General features: G+C 35.1%; 1 protein-coding gene across 1 annotated transcript in view; it reads right to left on the minus strand.

Moving 5' to 3' along the window:
- The window catches only part of LOC105194942 (flotillin-2), a 272,683-nt gene that overhangs the window by 21,056 nt on the left and 227,600 nt on the right, over window positions 1-24,027 (minus strand). Inside the window, exon 7 of the mRNA XM_039449365.1 lies at window positions 16,657-16,803. Within this exon, the coding sequence (XP_039305299.1) occupies window positions 16,657-16,803 (147 nt within the window). The remainder of the gene's footprint in view (window positions 1-16,656; window positions 16,804-24,027) is intronic.

Consider the following 24,027-nt stretch of genomic DNA (forward strand, 5'->3'; position numbering starts at 1 on the left):
AGTGAGTTGAGCACCCGCTATCCAGGCACCAATCCGTGCGCCGATTTCCGAACGCGTTCCCGATAAGCGCTTTTTCAGAACGCGCATACAGGCTCACGTCCGTATTCTGGGCGGTGGCGCTGTCGAGCGCCTCCCGACAATCGGCCGCCTTGTGCCCGACCTTACGACAACGATGACACTTATACTTGAACGGTTCAGCGTCTTTTGTTTCGCGCGCGTCACTTTGCTTCGATTTCGGCTTCGGTCTTCTACCGCGAGGCCCCTTCGCTATCAGGGCATTCGGCACTGATGCTCGCGTGTCACTCTTTCGCGCGTCACCTTCTTCAACGATTTTCACACGTAATGCTTCGGGGGTCGGCAATTCGTCCCGGGACTCGATTGCGCATCTAAAGTTTTCGAAGCTTGGCGGTAGGCTATACAGTAGCATAATTGTCAATAAGTCCGGATTTACCTCTATTTCCATCTCGCTTAACTTATCTACGGTATCGAAGAATTTTCTCAGGTGCTCCCGGACGTCGTTTCCATCTTTCATTCGATGTAGAGTCAACTGCTTCAGTAGGGTCGCCTTCCGCGCCTGTCACGTCGACTGGTAGATCGTCTGCAGCTTTCGCCACATGACGTTCGATGTCTCGCATCCCTTGATTTGTTTCAGCTCGGACGGACAGATCCCCAGGATGATGTCCGATCTCGCCTTGCGATCCGCTGCGTCCCATGCAGCGCCGGCCGCTACCGATTCCGCGTTCGTGGCAATGACCTCGGGCTTTACGTGATGTCCACTCACGTATCCCCAAGAGTCGTTTTTTATGAGCAGCGCTTCCATCTGGATCTTCCAAGTGTCGAAGTTGTCTTTGTTCAGGGGCTCAATCCGCACGGTATGGTGAGACGCCATTTTCTTGGAATGCCTCGTGTCGTTCTCGTCTCGTTTCTCGTGCTGGCACTCGTGTTTCTTTCACGCGCTTATTTCGCGGTACTCTGGGCCCATAACCTATTACGGCAGGTTAAGGTCTTCGGAAATAATCAGAAGGTGTTTAATCACACGGTACAGAGACTTTATTGTATGACAGACACGTTGCGATTACAGACAAAGATCAAGTGATGAAGAACATGAACTACGGCACTCTCAAGACTCGCGCACGGGTCACGGCGATAGAGAGAGGGATGGTAACGCGCGTATCGAAAAGCATCAGTGCGAGATCAGATAGGGACTTTAACATGTATAATACAAATTAAATAAACCAAGCCTTCTACGGTCGTAGCTAGATCTTTGTGTTATTTTTGTTTTTTCGTGAATTTATATACACATTGAAACTTAGCGCTAATTACTTCTCAGCCATAACACAGTCCTAAACTAAATAAGAATGAGTAATATCACGTAATTTATCAAATTAAAATTAATTTAATAATAATAATAATAATAATTGATATTGACTTCTATATATTAAACCTATTCCTCCCTGAAAAAACTATAAAAAAATTTATTGCGAAAAATAACACTCCACCCAGTGTTAAAAGATCTAGCTACGACCGTAGAAGGTTTGGTTTATTTAATTTGTATTATACGCGCCTTGCGAAGCGTTTCTCACTTACATACGATTATTGCGAGAAATTATCACTGTGCCCCAGTGGTCGAGGTGATAAAACGTCGGAACCGAAGATTCTAGAGGTGCCAGATTCGAACCCTGTTACTTTTCGCAATAAATTTCTTTAAATTTTTTTCAGGGGAGAATAGATTTAATATATAGGTGCAAATTAGCATCAATTATTATTATTATTATTATTATTAAATCAATTTTAATTTAATAAATTACGTGATATTACTCATTCTTATTTAGCTTAGGACTGTGTTATGGCTGAAAAGTAATCAGCGCACAGTTTTGCTAAATTGAATGTGTATGTAAATTCACAAAAACAAAAATAGCACGAAGACCTAGCTACGACCGTAGAAGGCTTGGTTTATTCAATTCGATATTGTTAAAGTAGTTGATAGCTAAATAAAAAATAATTCAGTGGAAAAGTAATAATTGATCACTCTATTTGTTTAACTATTTTTGCATAAACAAAGAACTTCCAAAATCCGACAATTCTCTTAAAATATATTTCTGAGTATTTCTGTAAAAAAATTATTTAAAACGGTTAAGAAATACGACTTGTTGCAATAGCATTTAGTTATCTTTCCGTTACTAGTTTACATAGAAGGCTCTGTTTTTACCGTTTCATGAATGAGCGCCGCTATCTACATACTTATATACTCATCTCAATCTGTTGTTCTCGCTTCGCGCCTTCCGCGTGTCTCGAGGTTTTCTAATTATTTTTGTCAAGCCACTTTTATAAGGTATATTTCTCGTAAGTACACTGTACAATAAAGAACTCTACATATTTTTTTGTATATCAAATAAAAGGCTCTGTATCTAAATCTGTAAAAGGCTCTTTATTCTAAATCTACACTATAAGGTTAAGCAGTGATTGCGATACATGCAATAGGCTGTGAGCCCAGCACGCTTTCACTGCGCCTGCCTTTTCAAGTAAACTTGATATCGAGCCAGTACAGTTGCAGTTCGTAGCATACATACGCAAGCATATACAGTGTAGTGTGATTGTCGAGCAAGATGGCAACGTCTAGCAACGAATTAGCTACAATAAAGAAATTATCCGGACAGGATAATTTTTCAGTGTGGAAATTCCAGCTGATGCTCATAATACAAGAGAAAGGTTATGACAACATCTTGGATGGAACCGAGCCGAGACCGACTGAAGCAGCTCAACTTGATAACTGGCTGAAGAAAGACAAAGGCGCGAGATAACTAATTGGTTTAACGGTCGAAGAAAACATCATTAATCTCATTATGGGATGTGATTCTGCGAGATGTGGGAGACGATTCTAGGACTCTACGAAAAGAAGTCGAGTCAACGAATTGTAAGTTTATATAGACAATTATATAATTCTAGGATGAGTCATGAAATGTCAATGACGGATTACATTGGCAACATCAAAAAGATGCTTAGTGCACTACGAGCAGCAGGAAGAAAAATCGAGGATCTGAACGTGATTGCTATTATACTAGACGGTTTACCATCGAGTTTCATTCATTTCTGTACCACATGGGATAATAGATCGGATGCGGATCAGACACTTGACAAGCTGTATAATGCACTGATGAACACGGATGAACGATTGCAGAAACATGATGACGATGTGATGGCATTAGCAGCATTGAAGCCTTCAAAATCAAAGAAATTCGAACCAAAAGGATTTAATTCAAAGAACAAAGCTAAGGTCAGTGAAAATTCGAAGTCGTCAAGCAAGTTCACTGGTAAGTGTGGTTATTGTCATAAAATTGGACACAAAAAGGCAGATTGTTTCTTTCTCAAAAGAGCAGAAAATAAAAGTAAGTCGAAAGATGAAAAAACTCAAGGCACAACCTTTATATGTAATTCTGGTGAAGCAAATTTAGTTGTTAGTCAACAGGATTGGATTGCGGACAGCGGAGCTAGCTATCATATGGTATTTGATCGAGAAATATTCTGGTCAATGAAGAACGAAGACACTAATGAAACAATCGGTCTAGCGGATAATAGACGACTTCCAGTTAAAGGCATCGGCGAGGTAAAAGTTGAAGCTTATGTAGATGGTCAGTGGAAAACGGTAACTATTAAAAATATCTGATGGATATCAGAACTAGGCAAGAATTTGTTTAGTTTCAAGGCAGCAGCAAATAATGATTTTGAAATAATAACCAGTAAGAAAAATGTCAAAATAGTTCGAGATAATCAAGTCTATGCGTATGGATATTGGGATACTAATCTTTATAAAATGAAATTTAGACCAATTAAGCCTTCGCAAGCATGTGTAGCTCAGAAAGCATCGCTCAAATTATTGCACAAAAGAATGGGTCACGCAAGTATCAACACATTATGTAAGATGATAAAAAATAATGTGATAACGGGTGTCGAGCTCACTGACAAAACGACATTCTTTTGCGAAGCATGCCAGTACGGCAAACAAACAAAAAGACCGTTTCATTCAGCAATTCCAAAGGATGTTAAAGCAGGAGAGGTTACTCACATCGATGTATGCGGACTAATTGAACAAAAGGCTTTAAATGGCGCTAGATATCTTTTGATACTAAAGGACGACGCAACTGAATTTCGAACAGTATATTCACTACGTAATAAAGAAGAAATTGCTCATCGAATAATCGAATACTGGTAAAGGTAATATGGTAAAGACAAAATTCGGTTCAGAAATTAAAGTAATAAAATCAAATAATGACCGAGAATTCGTTAATGGTTTCCTAATTGAACAGTTCAAGAAAAGAGGCATTGTACATGAAACAACGGCTCCACATAATCCCGAACAAAACGGAAAAGCGGAGCGAGAAATCAGAACGCTGCTGGAAAGTGCACGTTCAATGTTGTTTGCGAGAAACGTGCCAAAATATCTGTGGAGTGAGGCTATATTAATGGAAACTTAGATTTTGAATCGAGTCACTACTGTAAAAAAATGAAAACACGACACCATTTGAACTGTGGCACAAGAAAAACCAGATATTTCTCATATTCATGTATTTGGCTCAACATGCTATTCACAAGTACCGAAAGCATTACGACGCAAGTTAGATGAAAAGGAAATACGAAGAATCTTCGTGGGATTTCAAAATGAATCTAATAATTATAAACTATTTGATCCTGAGACGCGGAAATTTAGTCATGCAACAAATGTGAGATTTGATGACGAAGTCGGAGACTTCGAATTTGCAACCGTTACAGTAGGAGATAACGCAAATTCCAATAAAGAAGAAACAACAAAGGATCAAACATGTGAAAATAATAATGATAAAAAGATAGAAGAATCATCAAAGAAAGAAGAATCCACGAAGAAAGAAGAAGAGAAATTGAAGCAAGATACAAGGATGTTGAGACCACGTTCGACATTGAAACCACCAGATAGATATGGTTACGCATCGCTGGCGATCGAAGAGCCACAAACCTATGAAGAAGCAATGTTGAGTCTGGAGGCTGAGCAGTGGAAAAAGGCAATTGAGGAAATTGAATCGCATGTCAAAAATTCTACATGGTATGAAGAAGAATTACCCTCAAACTGAAAAGCTATTAATTGCCGATGGGTATTTAAATTAAAACAAATACCAGGTGAAGTGAATCGCTTCAAGGCACGTCTGATCGCAAGAGGATTTACTCAACGCAAAGGCATAGATTACGACAAAGTTTATGCGCCAGTGGTTCGAGCGGATAGTTGTAGTTCTTATTTGCCAAAACAGCAACAGAAAATCTAGAAATAATGCAGTTTGATATTAAAACTGCTTTCCTTTACGGCGAACTTCAAGAAGACATTTGGATCGAGCTACCAGATGGACCATGAAAGAAGGGACATCATGTAAAATTAAGAAAGAGTCTTTACGGACTTAAGCAATCGCTAAATTGTTGAAATCGTAAATTCGATGCAGTGCTACGTAGTTTTTCAATGGAAAAAACAGATGCAGATGATTAAATTTATATTAGACACAGAGGTCAGCATACTCTGTACTTAGCACTGTATGTAGACGACGGTTTGGTAATGAGCGATTCAATAGACATCCTGACAGAATTTTTAAATAATCTCAAAGAAGCATTCGAAATCAAAATCAAGGAACCAGTGTTCTTCGTAGGCTTCGAAATAGAGCGTGATCGTGAACGAAGGACAATCAAGTTACATCAACGCTCGTGCATTGAAAAGCTGATTGAAAGATTTTGTATGGAAGATGCAAAGCCATCGTCAGTACCGATAAACCCGAGTGTAAAACTTTCAAAAGAAATGTGTCCAGCTAACAAGAAGGAGAAAGAAGAGATGCGACATAAACCATATGAAGAAATGTTGGGTTCTCTACAATTTGCAGCAATATGACTCGACCTGACATAGCGTATGATGTGAACGTTCTAAGCAGATTTAAAGAAAATCCGGGTCTTCAACACTAAAAGGCAGCTAAACAGATCTTTCGATATCTAAAAGGAACAATCGAACAAGGAATCATTTATAACGGATCTGAAGAAAAGGAAGTCTTTCTAATAGGATACTCCGATGCGGAGTGGATTGGCGATCAGGATGATCGCAAATCAACAACAGCCTATATCATGCTAATATGCGGTGGACCAGTAGCATGGGCATCCAGGAAACAAGACGTGAATGCACTTTCAACGCTAGAAAGTGAATACATTGCAGCCGCAACTGCAGTACAAGAATTAATTTGGTTGTGATGACTATTTGTTTCTCTCAATAATGGTAAAGAGTTGTTAGTTTTGTTATGTGACAATCAAGGCGCAATTAGATACAGTAATAGCACTCAATTTCATCGTCGCACCAAACATATAGACAATAAATGGCATTTTGTTAAAGAAGAAGTTCAAAGCGGTAGAATTAAAATGGAATACGTACCCACCGAGTTACAGTTAGCCGATATTTTGACCAAAGAATTAGCTAAGGGTCACTTTAATTTTCTTAAGGAAAAATTGTCACTTTAAATATAACTAAATAGTGGAAGTGTTGCAATAGCATTTAGTTATCTTTCCGTTACTAGTTTACATAAAGGGCTCTGTTTTTACCGTTTCATGAGTGAGCGCCGCTATCTACATACTTATATACTCATCTCAATCTGTTGTTCTCGCTTCCGTTCGCGCCTTCCGCGTGTCTCGAGGTTCTCTAATTATTTTTGTCAAGCCACCACTTTTATAAGGTATATTTCTCGTAAGTACACTGTACAATAAAGAACTCTACATATTTCTTTGTATATCAAGTAAAAGGTTCTGTTTATTCTAAACCTACACTATAAGATTAAGCAGTGATTGCGATACATGCAATACGACCTGTGGACTATTTTGAACAGAGTATTCTCCGTTTCGACCACTGTGCAACGGTCTAACTTTCAAATCTCATAATTCTGAAAGTACTTAAGGAAAATAAACTTTGTTATAATGTTTTAAAAAGCTCTTAACGTCAAATATTAGATTCTGAAATCAGAAATAAGATATTCCATTAAAAAAAAAATCCATTTGATCTTGACCTGACTTTGGCGACTTCCCCCAAGGTTAAACTGGTATCATCAGTAAATAGACTATCTTTTATGACTTACTTAACTTTTGTGACTTATTTAACTTTTATCTGAAATGTTTTTCAAAATTGCTTAGGTTTCAAAATAATCAAGAGGTCTGGGACATTTTATACATCCTGTATATGTATATAGAAGGTGTTTGATAAAATCTATTGTATTTATGCTCTCGTGGGTTGATAAAGCAGGTCAAACTGAGAAGAAAAGTCTTTTACCATTTTTCAAAATTTGCAATAAGTATCGAGACAAAAATAAATAAAGTAAGACAACCATTACTGCTTCTCCCTTCTCACTGCGCCCGCTTGCCGCGGCTGCCACTGGTTTGACGATCGACGTGCGATCCCTGCGAGCGGTAGGTAGGTAGAGAAAGTACGTGCTCATTTGCCGACTTTATTAATTTTTATCTCGATAACTATTGCAAATTTTGAAAAATGGTATAGGACTTTTCTTTTCAGTTTGACCTGCTCTATTAATCTACAAAATAGCATAAGTAGGTTTATCAAACATCCTGTATATAATAATGTGGCAACTTCGGTGCTTTGGAGTGCCGCCACAAAGCACGGATTTGCGCCTAAAGCCGGACCGAGTCTTTTCAATAGCGAGGGAAACTTCGAGTAGGATTGCAATCGGTACGAGATTTATATTTAATCGCAAAAATATTTTATCTGTAAACACGGTGACGCCTCTCGGCGAGTTCACCCGTGCTAGGAATGTAGCTATAAAGGAGCAAGGATTTCGAAGGATGCCACCACATGCGGATTCGATAGAGAAAGCTATTTGAGATCGAGATCCTCGCGATTGCTCAATCGGGAAAAGATCTGACCAGAGTGAGGCAAGAATGCTAAGACAAGATCCAAATGAGGCTAGCTGAGACCGGCTGTCCGAAATTAAAGGGATGTCGGTGCGCGGACGAGAAAAGAGTGAGCCGTCGAGGTGACAAATATTAGAAATCTCCTGAGAAATCTGCGAGAGAACGAAAGAGGTAACAGTGGTATTAATGGGTCGCGAGATACTCTCTGGGATCTAGCGAGATACAGCGGTGATACCGCGAAAGCCGCAACAGGCCTTGATTGATTCCATTGCCGCTTTCAACAGTAGTTTAGCGGAATGTATCTCCACATAGTGCATCCTCGGTAGTGCTAAAGCAGCCCTCAATTTCTAATTCACTTTAATGAGATATACTTAGAACAGTGTTGCAGGTACTTGAATCTATACTTTTAACAATTGAATCTCAATCATCGAGGATTATTAACATCTTTTTATTTTTATTTTACATATTGCTCTAAATTTTAATTTATTTAATTATCTTACATTTTATTATTTATTAATTTTTATTTTACATTTCTCTTATTTTTCATTTATTATTTTATCTTATTATTTTATAATATTTTATGATATTTGACTACCACTTGTTTTATATGATATACAATAACCCGATCAGCTAAGTACGTCTTGCTATACAAGATGCCCTAAGGAAAATACTGCAAAATAAAAGACTTTTTGTCTAAGAAGATGAGAAACGCAAGCTACAAGAAAAATTTGGACTTCGAGCAGAATTGTAATTATTATATTATCCAATTTGTACACTGATGAAGATCGTTAGTAAAACATCAAAAAGTATGTTTTTGTTAATGTTTTGTTTAATATAGTCTTTGTTAAGCCTACATTAACAACTAGAAATTGAAGTAATGTATTTACTATTACACAGTCGACACTAACAACTGTCACGGCTCTTTGGTTCATATCAATCTTTATTTGAATAATTCATTTTAACTATGTTATAAAACTTTTCTTTCACAAATTTTGACAAAATTTGAAAATAAAGCAATTTTAAATTAAAACATAAAAATAGCGGTAAATCGAAAACAATGCATTTCCGGACTTATGTTTATATTAACTTTTTTCTTGTTTTTAGATTCTCAATCATCTCCGAAGTGATTGATTTCTATTTTTGAAACATCCTAAATATTTACAAAAAATACATTACAACACAATAAAAACAAACTTTTCAATTAATTAAGAAGTGATTGAAATAATTATTAATATCAACTAAATGACAATAATGCTTTATAGATGTTATTTCCATAGATCTTACACATTTTTCCCCTTTAGATCAAGAGAGAGAGAGAAAGAAAAAGAGAGAAAAAATAGATATGTTGTACATACATATTTTAATGGATATGTTGTACAACCGCTTTTTTAAAATTTAAAAAACCAGAAAAATTTCGGGTTTTTTCTGAAAAATTGCTGTTTTTTAAAAAGTTGCTGTTTTTTAAAAAGTTTTTGTAAATGACATGCTATTTAATTTTTATGGTATTAAACTAAGAAATCAAATGAGACTCGTATAAGCGCTGAAATTAATACTTATTGTGAGCTAATTTTTATGTTTATATTTGAATATTACAATACTTAAAGTTTAATAATTATTAATTAACTATTAAAGAAACTGTTGTAAGAATGAATGTAATTCTAACTAGTTTAAAGACTAATTTAAGTTAATATTTATGTTAATTATTTTGTGAAAAATTTTGAATATTAGTAATTATCAAGTAATATACGTTTTATTTTATTTAAAAAATACATTAATTCCAATTTTATTTATTTTCATTGTTTGCTTTCTGTTTCCTTTTTATTACATTATCATAAATAGAAAAAAAACTTTAAGGACAGAAACGTAAAAACAAAAACTAACATTAGTCTGACTTTATAAAAGTACCATTTTCTAGTTATTTCTTATTAGCACAAACTGTTGAAAGATATAATTCTGCTTGAGTTAATAAAACTATACATTGTTAGAATTACGCGGACTAGCTTGAGCAAGCCGTACAGATCGATGAGATGGCGCATCGATCTTGTATTGATGGGAGATGTTCCCGCTGCAAGATCCCTTGGCCTCTTTCTCTCGGGAACGTTCGAGAACGTTCGAGAACGTTCGGGAACACTGCGTGTGGTCGACCAAAGGCGTGCGAGCGAGCAAAGCTGTATGCGAGCGAGCGACGTTGTATGCGAGCGAGACGAAACAAGCGAGCGGAGCGGCAGACAGAGAGAGAGAGGGCAAGCGATAAGTAGAATAATTGTCTCGCATGTTTTCTGCAACAATTTTGTATTAAATACTCGTGACTCGATTAAGCAGTAACACATCGTATGCACTAAATATTTTAATGTTAGAAGAGTCACGGTCACACCGCTTTCGTTAGAAGACAGTGGAATCAATTTTGTATTGCTCATTTATGTTGTTACCTTAGAATAAATGTAAGTTTTTGTGAACACAAAATTGCCTCAAGTCACTACCAGATAAAAGAAATATTCACCGTTCCTTAGCAAAATCATCCTATTTATATATTTCTTTAATAAAAGAAATTTTCTAACAAGTTATGGGCTCAATCCGACACGAGGCTGGCTCAATATATTAAATAATTAAGAAATACAAGAGAGTAAGAAACGCAAGAAAGAAAGGATTAAGACCGTGACAAAATTAGCTCGTTAAAGGCGCGTTGTAATTCTGATGAAAATTTGAGCGCGAAAGTCGAGAAACGCAAATAAGTAAATTGCCGTTGAACCGAAAAATATCAGCATTGTGGGCATGTGTACAGAGCGTGTGTACAGAGCTATGGGCGGAAAGGCGAAACTCGAAGGCGAGGTCAATAAACACGCGGTACCGAACAAAGAATTTCAGAATACTGAGTAAATAAAAAAACTACGTTAAATCAGAAATTAAAATGGCACGGTGGCTCGCGGAAGACTTTGCTAACATTGAAAAATTAACAAATAATGAGAATTTCCAGATGTGGAAATTTCAGCTAAGCATACGCGCACACGATTTATACGAAATAGTCACTGAGAAACTCCCGAAGCCAGAAAGAACGCGGCGTGGAAAAAGAAAAATGCACACGCGCAAAAATACATTGTTACGACAATTGATAAACAACCGCTTCTTCACATACTTAATGCATTGCACAACGTCACACGAAATGTGGACAAAAATCGCAAACATTTATAAAAGAGAGTCGGAACAATTGATCTGTAACTTGATGCAAACGTTTTACTCCACGGTGTATGATAAGAAAACGGATATTTCTACCTATATTAGTAAGTTGCGAAATATAGTGTATAGATTGAATGCATTAGATAAAAAGATAAACAATAGTATGTTGATTTTAAAAATTTTATCCATCTTGTCTGAGCAGATAAAACATTTCGCAAGCGCGTGGGAATCGTCTGAAGAAACAGAGAAAACGTTAGAGAATCTCACTGCTAGATTAATCGCGGAAGAAAATAGAAATCGCTTTAAAGAAGTGAAAACAACACTATGGCATTCAAAGCAACACAGCAAAAATGTTTTAAATGTAAGAAGACCGGTCATGTGGCAAAATCATGTAAAACGAAATCAAACGCCAAGTATAGTGGACAGACGAAATGTTTCAAATGTAACAGGCAAGGACACATAGCCAAAGATATTTTGTTCCAAAAATAAAAATAACGAGAAATGCGGCATTTGCAAGAAAACAAATCATAAGGAAAAGGATTGTTTTTACAAGAACAAGAAAAAAGACACTGATAAAATAGCGTTCCTGGCGACGGAAATAAATCAACTCGATACATGGATACTGGATTCAGGGAGTACCTCTAATATGACCAACAATGCAGGATATTTCAAAGACATGAAGAAGATTGATGGAGCAATCGGAGTAGCCAAGTTGAATAAGTCCATGGAGGCAAGAGAGCTAGGCAGCATCGAGTTTGATGAGTGCCGACTGAGAGAGATAGTGTACGTACCTGAACTCAGTACAAATTTATTATCCGTGAATGCCATAACCGAAAGCAGTGGTGAAGTAATTTTCACGAAAACTAAAGTCATAGCAAAACACTCTGATAACGTTGTCTTGAAGGGCTCAAAAATAAAGAATGGCTTGTTTCAGATAAAATTAAAACCAGTGGACAAGTACAAAAGTATCTAGCAGAGAACAAAAAAGAAAATATAACGAGCTGGCACAGGAAACTAGGACAGATCACACAGAACAACCTCAGGAAACTCACGATGCTGAGTGAGAAGATATTTCGTAAGCTGACTTAGAGAAGCCCACAGAAGTCTGTGCAACGTGTCAAGAAGCGAAGCAAGCGAGAACAAAAAACGGAAAAATCAGGGCGAGAGCGACAAAACCACTGCAGATAGTGCATACTGACCTGTGCGATCCCATTGATCCCGATACATGAAACGAAAAACGCTACTGTGTAACATTCTTGGATGATTATACACACTATGTGATGGTCTACCTGGTGAAGAATAAATCCGAAGTGCCACAAACTATCAAAAAAGAGTATACATTGAGGGCAGAAGCACACTGGAACCTAAAAGTGTCTAAGCTGCACTGTGATAATGGAAGAAAGTACATAAATGATAACGTGCTAACATGGTGCAGAGAATGGGGAATACAGATCGACAATACTGTACCATATACGCCTCAGCTGAATGGCAGGGCTGAGAGGTTAAACAGAATGCTGATGGACAAAGCAAGGGCATTGCTGTTCGACTCAAGTTTGAATAAAGAAATGTGGGGGGGCGAGGGAGTCCTATATCTCAACCTACTTACTGAATAAAATGCCGACTGAAACATTGAAGACCACTCCGTACGAAATGTGGGAAAAAAAGAAACCAAATTTAAGGTCACTTCAAGTATTTGGCGCAGAAGCGTATGCTAAAGTACTTGGTCGACTGAAAAAATTAGATAAAAGGAGCGACAGGTATATATTTGTCGGATACGCACCACAGGATATCGATTGTGGAGTTCAACGCATCAACAAAAAGGAAGATAACAATATCAAGAGATGTGAAATTTAAGACACATGAAGCAAAAACTGATCAAACAGTCAATATAAGACTAGACAAAATTGAAGAAACTATAAAACAAGATAACCAGATAGACGATCAAATATGAGAAGAACTATCGGTGAAAGAACAAGAGGAAGATGAAGAAGAGGAAGCAGACACGCCAAGTAGAAGAAAATCTGAAAGGAGCAGGAAGCAACCTGATTGGTATCGCGACTACGTCATGCTGACGTACACGGAGGCAATAACAGGACCAGATAGGAAGAACTGGATCCAAGCAATAAAAGAGGAGAAACGATTGTTGAAAGAAAACGAGACATGAGAAATTGTGGACTCGAAACGAGCTGAGTCACAGAAGCCGCTGAAAAGCAAATGAGTGTTCAAGGTCAAAACAGGCACACACAAGGCGAGATTGGTAGTTAAAGGGTGCGAACAAAAATATGGAGTGAACTATGAAGAGACGTACAGTCCGGTAATAAGCATGGCTGCACTCCGGAGTCTCTTTGCCATTGCTGCGGCGAAAAGTTACTCGATAGTGACGTTTGATGTAAAGACTGCCTTTTTATATGGAGTTCTGGAAGAGTCTACATGTACCCGCCAGATGGATATAAAATGAAGAACAAGTTGTGTAAATTGAAAAAGGCCCTGTATGGATTAAAACAGGCTCCTTTGAGTTGGAACACGAAGTTTACAGACTTCCTAAAACAAAACAACTTTAAGCCACTTGAGAGTGAACAATACCTCTTCAAAAGAAAAAACAGTGATTCCATATTGGGAATCTGCGTAGATGATGAAATTCTGATAGAAAGCAATCCAACAGAGCTAGCATAGATAGTTGAAGAACTCGGCACCGAATTCAAGATGACGGCCACAGAAAATCCAAGAGCGTTCGTTGGACTGGAAATAACGAGAGAAGACAAGAAAATCAAACTTACGCAAAAGAAATACATTGAGAAGATCCTAGAAGACTACGGGATGAAAAATGCGAAACCAGTGACGGTACCGATGCTGAAAGGGGAAGAAAGTAAAACGGCACCGAGGAACAAAATATTTCCCTATAGAGAGGTGATCGGAAGCATGTTATACGTATCGTCCAGAACGAGACCCGACATCACCTACGCAGTGAATTACAGCAATCGGTACATAGAAAATCATTCGCAAGAAAATGTAAATGATGTAAAACGCATTATGAAGTACCTCAATGGTAATTCAGAACAAGGATTGACGTATGGAAATGATAGACCAGATGATATACTAAAAGCATACTGTGATGCGAACTTCGCGGGTGATATCGAAATCAGACGCAGCAACGGGCTACATTATCTTCTATGCGGGTGGAGCCATAACGTAGTGCTCGAGAAAGCAGTCCATAATAGCCCAGTTCAGCACAGAAGCTGAGGCGGCAGCAGAATACTGCAAGAAACTCGTGTATTTGAAAACTCTGTTTGAAGAACTGTTAGATAAAAGAATGAAAATAGAACGGAATATTGATAACCAAACGCGATGATGTTGATCACTAATGGGGTGATCAACAGACGATCTAAACACATTGATGTAAAGTATCAATTTGTGCATGACCTAGTGAAACAAAAAATCATAAAATTGGAATACTGTCCTACAGACGAACAGATAGGACTCTCTCACCAACCTTTAAATAAGCAAAAGTTTGATAAGTACAAGAAGGATATTGTGCAGTAGAACAAGCAGAATTAAGAGGGTGTGTTGAAAGATATAATTCTGCTTGAGTTAATAAAACTATACATTGTTAGAATTACGCGGGCTTGCTTGAGCAAGCCGTACGGATCGATGAGATGGCGCATCCATCTTGTATTGGTGGGAGATGTTTCCGCTGCAAGATCCCTTGGCCTCTTTCTCTCGGGAACGTTCCCTGTGTGTGGTCGACCAAAGGCGTGCGAGCGAGAAAAGCTGTGTGTAAGCGATCGACGTTGTGTGCGAGCGAGACGGAGCGAGCGAGCGGAGCGGCAGACAGAGAGAGAGAGGGCAAGCAATAAGAAGAATAATTGTCTCGCATGTTTTCTGAAACAATTTTGTATTAAATACTCGCGACTCGATTAAGCAGTAACACATCGTGTGCACTGAATATTTTAATGTTAGAAGAGTCACGGTCACACCGCTCTCGTTAGAAGAATCGGTGGAATCAATTTTGTATTGCTCATTTATGTTGTTACCTTACAGAATAAATGTAAGCTTTCGTGAACACAAAATTGTCTCGAGTCACTATCAGATAAAAGAAATATTCACCGTTCCTTAGCAAAGTCATCCGACGTATTTCTTTAATAAAAGAAATTTTCTAACACAAACTTTTAACTTTAGTTCGCCATATCCTGATCCAGTGAACACCTAAAGGTTATCTCGTTTCATAGTTTACTTTTTCCTGTACATTGTTTCAAATTTAATTATTTCAAATCATTCTCTTGATCTGTTATTATCGTATGGACATGGTATTTAGACTATATATTTTTTTAAGTTTTACAATATAAGCTTTAAAATATTAATTAGAATAAAAGTGTTAAGACGAAAAATTGAGTTGTCTCACAGATCGGAGTATAGCAAACTACGAACTCAAAAATAAGTATGGCAAACTAGAGTTACGAAATCATAGTAAGAAATCATTGTAAAACCAATAACTTTGATACTGATGAAGTACCATCATAGTACAATACTTTTTAAATTTTTCTAATAAATTTTTCTGGAGAAAAATCGAAAAAATCCGTGAAAAAATTGAAAAAAAATGTGTTTTTCCCCGAGCCTTTAAAACTATAGTTGTACAGTTTTCTTCACTTTACGAAATGCATGCTCAAAATGTGACATGTTAGAATGGTTAACAATTTCATTCATTATGTCGCGCGTGTGGTTAGAACTTATAAATTATAATTTATTGAATTTTACAATTATTAACACATTACATTGTTAATCTGCATATGTAAAATTCATATCTCTTACAAAAAAATAGGCGTTGACGGTCCAAAATGACACTCGAATTGAGTGTTAACTCTGAAGTTGAAGGTTTATTTGGAAGTTAACACTTAAGTTGAGTGTCATTTTGGACCGTCAACGCCTATTTTTTCGTAAAGGATTAATTAAATAATAAAAATGGCAATATGATGTCAACTGTGGTGTATATTGCAGATGTGTACATTGTAGAAGAAATAGTAATATTATATGCTTCACTAAACATTGCGCTTACTGCGTCCACGTTTACACAGAGTCTCATTCAAATAAAAAAGTAAAAGATATATTCGGTTGCTCTCTCAACAGTTAACTCAGTTTGCTATTTTTAGGCATATCCAAGGATAAAGGTACCATAGCAGAGATAAGCATCGAGCATCAAAGCATGTGCAGTGATAATTTTACTAATGCTTTGTTCAAATATTCATTGCCAATACTGACAATTTATAATTAATCTTAAATATATAGAATATTGAAAAATATCTTTAATAAATTTTCAATATTACATGTTAGAAAATTTGTATGTATTATAACGTAATCTTTCTTACTTAGCATGTAGCATCAAAAAACGGGAATTCGAAAGTTAAACTCCTACGTAATAATTTTTTACGCATCAGCTCGACATGCACACAATACTTGTTATACATATAATGATAACCTTAAGATCTATGTTTTGACCTATCATTTTCCACGATTGATTGATATATCTGATTTTACAAAGAGATTAATGGGAAAAGGAAGAAATTTTACTTTAGAGCTTACTTTAGAAAGATCTACTCCAGTCAGCGCTTGTACAGCTGGAGGTACTTGCCCAACAAGACGCGTAAGTTCTCCGCTAGTCGCGTCGCTTCCGCCAAGAAGCACAATTTCTTCCGTTCTCGCTAATGGTGCTGCAACTTCAGCTGCAATCTGTGGAGAAACATATTTATTACAATAACGTAGTACTAACATTATATTAAAGGATCATGTCGGATAGATTTATCTAACTGAGAGATAGTTAATAGTAGTCAATTTTAATCCCTTTGGTTCAATATACTTTGAATTTTGAATAGTTGTTTAGAAAATGATAAATAATAATCCAGACAATTAATTAACATACAATAAATAAAATTATAAGTGACCTTTATTCTGCTAAATAAGTTAAACATAAGAGTAAACATAATGTTATGTTAGCAACACTTGTTGTTATAAAGAGTTGTTAAGCTACAGAAAAACAATAGAATTAACAGAAAATCAATGTTGCTAACTTTTTATTAACATGCAAAATTATTCTTAACAGAAAGCAATCAAGTAAAATTAAAGGTGAAAAATGAACACAATAAAAATAACTTAAATCGTTTTTTATAATGACTCATGACTCGAAACATAAATAATCTAATTACTTATCCCTACTTTTTAAAAAACCCAATTTATTCACGATTTGCCAACACTGAGTCAATTTTATCCGGGCACGCACTTTTGACACTCCTGGAGATCAATAGTATATTAAGGTTGTCAATCAATAGACTTGTAGAGAGAGTACACAATTTTTTTTTCTCTTAAACCTAAGCACCACCGCTCAAACAGTGTTCAAATACTACAACTTCTAAAAATCATTTCGGATGCACACTAATCCAACGTGGGCACCAAAGGTTAACTTGTAAAAAAGGATACATGACTGCCTTCTTGTGCCCATGAGAATAGATTGAATTCAAATTAATAAAAATAGTCAACGTAATTTTTAAATGCAATGAAGTAATGATGTTCTATGAGTATTTATTGTGATCACAAGAAATGAGATGACATATGCTCGATTGGTTCGTTAACGTGAGTCACAAACGATGTCTTATGTATTAATTCACATATTATATAATTAAACAAATAAATTTTATCGTTAACAATTACAACTTAATTTGTTTATTTTTGGATTTTAACTTTTTCTTGATTGCTTTGCAAAAATACGAGCTATTTATCTCTTATTATTTAGTAGTTTAAAAATTATGACGTTTACGAACATCACAGGGAGAAATGATAGATTGGATCGACGTTAAATTGACGTCATTTTGATAGTCAAAATGAGATCAAGTTTGATGTCGCATCGATATTGAAATGTTCAAACTTTAATGCCATTTGGATGCCAATATCAATCTGTATAAAATATTTAATAAATGATTAACATCCTTTCAGTACTATAACTCAATGAGAAATGACCTATATCAAATTAATATCGAAATGATTTCGACGTCAAATTGATGTCAATTTGACATCGATTCCATCGTTTAATGGACTGGAAAGATGGAAAAAATCATGCCAGAAGTTAAAACATTTAATTAAAAATATATTTTATTAAAAAATATAATATACCAAAAATGTGCGATTAAAACCGATTTAAAAAAAAATAATCCGAATCGATCGGGATTTCTGCACCGAAAAGACGGTATTAGGATTGATTGAAATAAGATCAGAATCCAGATAAATTTATTAAAACAAAATACATTAATGTAAACGTAATAAAGTTTGTAAACGTTTAGTTTACAAATAAAATATTTGTATTTTTTTTGTTAAAAAGGATTAAAAAAAGATTAAATTTAAATTAAACATTTAATTTATGTACAAGATTAAATAACAATACAAATTGTTATTTACATGTAAAAATATTATATTTTATGTAGAACAGTGTTCCACACACACATCACGTATAAAAAAAACGAGAGCGAGTATTCATCTCAAAGTTACAATAAGCAGCTTCTAAAAGTCTCACTGAAGTATGAGATGGGGAGTCAGCCGCGGTGGCGCCTAGATATAACGCCTGTGATCGCATTCGACTTACGAAAAAATCCACCGCGACGTGACCACCTAGCGGTGACGCCAGCACACACTTGTTAAATCTATTTCAAAATTACAGGATTTCATAAATTATAATTAAATAGAATTTTAATGCGATGTGACACGCTGAGACGCTGACAATTCTTGTGTGCCATTTTTAAATAAAGAGATATTTATATGACAACACTATAAATCACGTTAACAAATTTGTAAAATTGTTCGAAGGCTATACTTTTTTGGCAGTTAATAAACAACTGTCAGGAAAAAAATAGTTTTTGAACAATTTTACAAATTAGTTAAAATGATTTACAATGTTATTTTATCAAAATAGCTTTTTATTTACAAATAGCACGCAAGAATTCTCAGTGTCTCAGGGTATTATTTCTCGCAACTAATGTCAGGATTCCTAAACGTGGTCGCTGAGAGTATTTAGAGTATTAAAGTATTTAGATTCTTAATGCAACTGATTTAAAATTTTAAAAAATTTTTATATTGCATTACACTTAAACAATTTATAAAATTAGAAAAATAAAATCTTTCAAATTTGCTTGAATGTTTGGAAATTCTCAACAGCTTAGAGGTAAAAAAAAAATTAAATTTTAAAAAAGAAATATATATAGAAGTAATACGAGGGGCGATCTAAAAGTAAGGTTACAAAGCCTGCAGTGAATTGATTCATTTTCTTATGCATTTGCTTAATTATTGGACCAATCAATTTCTTTATGTATATGTTCTGTTTATGTATATGTCTGTTTCTGTTTGCATTTTATACGCTGCAATTTCTATCTGCACCTGTCCGCGATTACGTACAGGAATCCGTATCTATCAGCATGTATTGTGTCCAGATTTCTATCTGCATTTGCCCGCATATATAAATAATTAAAACCCATTCTTGGCCATGGCCTGACTAACAAAAATAGTCAAAAAAATTGGAATTGGAAATAAGACCAAAGCACAAAAAAAATTATTGACATAAAAACAACTTTTCAAAACTCAATTTTGCAATCAATTGGTATAAACAAATTATTCAAAATTTACTCTAAAAGAGAACTGATTGCGCCAATCAATTCTACAGGAAAAATTACTAAAGAAACGTTGCAAAAATAAATTTTGCAACTAATTTGTTTATAACAATTAAGAAAGCGTTATGTATGTTTCTTGATTCATTTTTCCCGTAAAATTGGTTGGAGTAATCAGTTTTCCTCTACAATCAATTTTTAGTAATGTGTTTATAACAATTAGTTGTACAATTGATTTTTGCAAGCGTACTTTTTACGCCAATGTTTTTTTTTTATGCTCTAGTACTATTTCCAATTGTTGTTTTTTTTTACTATATTACTTTGGGCAGGAACAGGTTTTAATTATTTATATAATTTATACAGTTTATACAATTTATATAGTTTATTTTAAAAATATTTAAAGCTAAATAATTAAAGGGCTTCTGAGAATGTTTGCGCGATATTCAACACGATAAATTTCTTCCCGTTAAATCAGCTTTATTTCAAATATAACTTTTTATTAACGATATCATAAGTGTATGATTAGCTCAGTGTTAGCGTATTAGATTATTGTCCCGAAATCTTAGGTTCAAATCCCGCCGGCTCCCAATGCGTTCTCAAAAATTGTAAAATAATACGTAATTTTAATTAGTAAAATAGAATATATGCAAAATTAGTTTAACTCATAATAAAAATAAGAATAAAATCTGCAAGAAAACTGAAAAAAAATTATTTTATAATAAAAATTTTTTAATAAAAATGCTTGATTTCTGCTGCCAGCGTGACAGCAGATATCTTGTCAGTATGGGGTGCTCGCCTGCTGCTGTCATTTCACTTACATAGAATATCAACAGATTCTGTCAACAGAACGTAAGCAGAATTTGAGATCAGTTGAGTTCAGTCTGCCAACACGTCTTGATCGAATCTGCCGCCAGCCTGCCGACACAGTACTAACATTTTATTGACTGGGTATATATAGCGGAACTAGGAAACCTACCACTTTGAGAATATAGAGGAGAAGAAATCAATAATTATAGCAAATATCGCAAAATGGTATAAGACTTTTTTGTCCCTTTCCATCTCCTTTATATTCTCAAAGCAGTAGGTTCCCTAGTTCCCGGACACCCTGTATATGCCCCGCCAGCCAAACGTGAACAAACAGATTATTCGGAGAGTCTGCTATCAATTTCTGTTGCTCGAAAGGCAATAGATTTCACACAGACTCTGCAACATCTGCGGTGTCAGCAAACTGCTATCAGAAATAGGACAGAAACTGTTGGCATTTAATTCTAGCAGAAATCAAGCAAATAGTGTTGACAGGACTGTTGTCAAATTAGCGGTAGAAATCAAGTATAACCTGCGCAACACAACTCACATAGCAATGAATCTCCTTAGGATATCCTATTTTGATCGGATTAATTCTATTCTGATCCAAAATGTAAAATCATCCATAGGATGTCCTTAGAACATTTGTAATTGCCATTAAAGTCTTTAGTATATCTTATTTTGATCTGAGAAAAAAAATTTTTTGTTACTAATAATATACAAATCCTAACAGCACAAAACGTTCTCAGGACGATCCTGAATCCGTTCTGAATGTCCAGGGACATAGGAATAGGATAGGTTTAAAGCGTTCAACATCTCATGGACGTCCTTAGGACGTTCCTACAAAGTTTGCCATCTGGATTATAAACACGTCAAACGCGTATGATTTTGATAACCCCTATGATTTTTTTCATTTATGGGACTATTCCATTAAGCTATATGTAAATACTTAAGTTTTTGAATAGCATATATTAACTATTTAAAACTTGTGCTTCTGCTTTTTTGATTTGAAAGTTCGAAATTTCTATCTTAAACACAGTACTATTGAGAAACATAAATATTATCGATAGACAAAATAAGTCTATGGATGAAAAAACCTTGATTTACATCTCAATTACAGCAAACAATATTTCTAAATGTTTTTTAAATGTTTTTTTAATAATTTTTTCATGTTTAATTTAATTATTATATTATATTGGCATATATTTCTAGTTGCATTCTTATTTAAACAAATAACAGAAGTTATTTCAGATGTTATTTCGCATTTGTAAAAATCACTAAAAAAAACTATAATTTCATATATATTTATATAAATAATATGCTTTAATTATACGGTTCATCTTTTTAATAATATATATTCACCTAATCTATCAGTTATATAAATGTATTAGCATAAAGTGTTCACAGATCATCACGAAAGATCCAGTTTGCAGCAGTTGTAGAAGTCAAGCATTGTCCATTGCGGTCACAACTTGGATAGGTAACCGCTTGGGAATTTCCGAAAAAAAATTCCCAAGATTTTTTTTTTGCGAAAAATGTTTTTTAAAATTTTACAAAAATATTGTTTTGTTCATTAAAATTATGTGGTGCAATAATATTTATGTAAATATTTTGGAAAAATTCATAGAATTAGAAAGTCCTAAAAGTTATTTTAAGACATCCATTGGATATCCTCAGGATCAAATTTGATTATGCAAAGACATCCTGAGAATATCTGAATTACGATATCCTAGGGCTCTACATAGCGGACATTCAGACATCCATAGGATATCCTTAGGACCTTTTAAGTTTATCTAAGCACATCCTCAGGATATTAAAAATCTCTTGACGTACATCCGCAGGATATCCCTAGGATCAAGTTTTGTTATGTTGGAATCTGACGGTAGACTAGCAGCAAAAATCGAGCATCGTGTGCTGACAAGAACTGACGTCACATTGGCGGCAAAAAACGAGCAGGATCTACGCTACAATCTGACAGCAGACTGACAGCACCACGTAAATATGTCATGCTCCCAGCACCTAATGTCAGATAGGCAACAGAATTAAAGAAAAATCTGCACAACACAATCTGATTGTTAGCACAAATCGAGCACCCCATGCTAACAGGATCTGAAGTCATACTGGCAGCAGAAATCAAACAAACTGTGCTGCTTTGCATATTTTTAAATTGTGACGTCACTCTTTATGAATTTATTAAGGGCTTATCCAGACAAACTTGCATAATTGCATGCATAAACAACATATGCATAAAGAATGTGATTGATTCATTTTCTTATGCATTTGCTTAATTATTAAACCAATCAATTTCTTTATGCATATGTTCTGTCTGTTTCTGTTTGCATTCTATACGCCGCAATTTCTATCTGTACCTGTCCGCGATTACGTACAGGAATTCTATCCGTATCTATCCGCATTGTATTCGTCGAGATTTCTATCTGCATCTGCCCGCATATGTAAATAGTTAAAACCCGTTCCTGTTCATGATCTAGTTAACAAAAATTGTCAAAAAAATTGGAATTGGAAATAAGACCAAAGCATGAAAAAACATTATTGATGTAGAAAGAATTTTTAAAAACTCATTTTTGCAACCAATTAATATAAACAAATTATTAAAAATTTACTCTAAAAGAGAACTAATTGCGCTAATCGATTCTACGGGAAAAATTACTAAAGAAACGTTGCAAAAATAAATTTTGCAACTAACTTGTTTATAACAATTAAAAAAGCGTTATATGTTTCTCGAGTCATTTTTTCCGTAAAATCGATTAGAGTAATCAGTTTTTCTCTAGAGTCAATTTTTAGTAATTTGTTTATAACAATTAATTGCAAAATTGATTTTTGCAAGCGTGTTTTTTACATCAATAATGTTTTTTCATGCTTCGGTACTATTTCCAATTGTTTTTTTAATTACATTAGTCTGGGCAGAAACAGGTTTCAATTATTTTTATAGTTTATATAGTTTATTTTAAAAATATTTAAGGCTAAATAATCAAAGGGCTAGTGAGAATGTTTGCGCGATACTCAACACGTAAGTTTTTTTCTGTTCAAATCAGCTTTACTTCAAATTGAACTTTTTATTAACGATATCACAAGTGTACGATTAGCTCAGTGTTAGCATAGTAAGTTAGTGTCCCGAAATCTTAGGTTTGAATCCCACCGGCGCCAATGCGTTTTTCAAAATTGTAGAGTAATGCGTAATCGTAATTAGTAAAATAGAATATATGCGAATTAGATTAACCTATAATAAAAATAAGAATAAAATTTGCAAAAAGACTAAAAAATTTTTTTTATAATAAAAATTTTGGAAATTTTTGAATAAAAATGTTTGATTTTTGCCGCCAGCTTGACCTCAGATCTTGTCAGCACGAGGTACTCGATTTGTGCTAGCAGTCTGCCGTCAGATTGTATTGCGCATGTCATATTCGAATTCTGCCGCCTATCTGGCGTCATGTGCTGGCAGCACGGCGTGCTCGCCTGGTGCTGTTATTTCACTGACATAGGATAT

Source organism: Solenopsis invicta, chromosome 5 (genome assembly GCF_016802725.1).
Source record: "Solenopsis invicta isolate M01_SB chromosome 5, UNIL_Sinv_3.0, whole genome shotgun sequence".
Classification (NCBI taxonomy): Eukaryota; Metazoa; Arthropoda; class Insecta; order Hymenoptera; family Formicidae; genus Solenopsis; species Solenopsis invicta.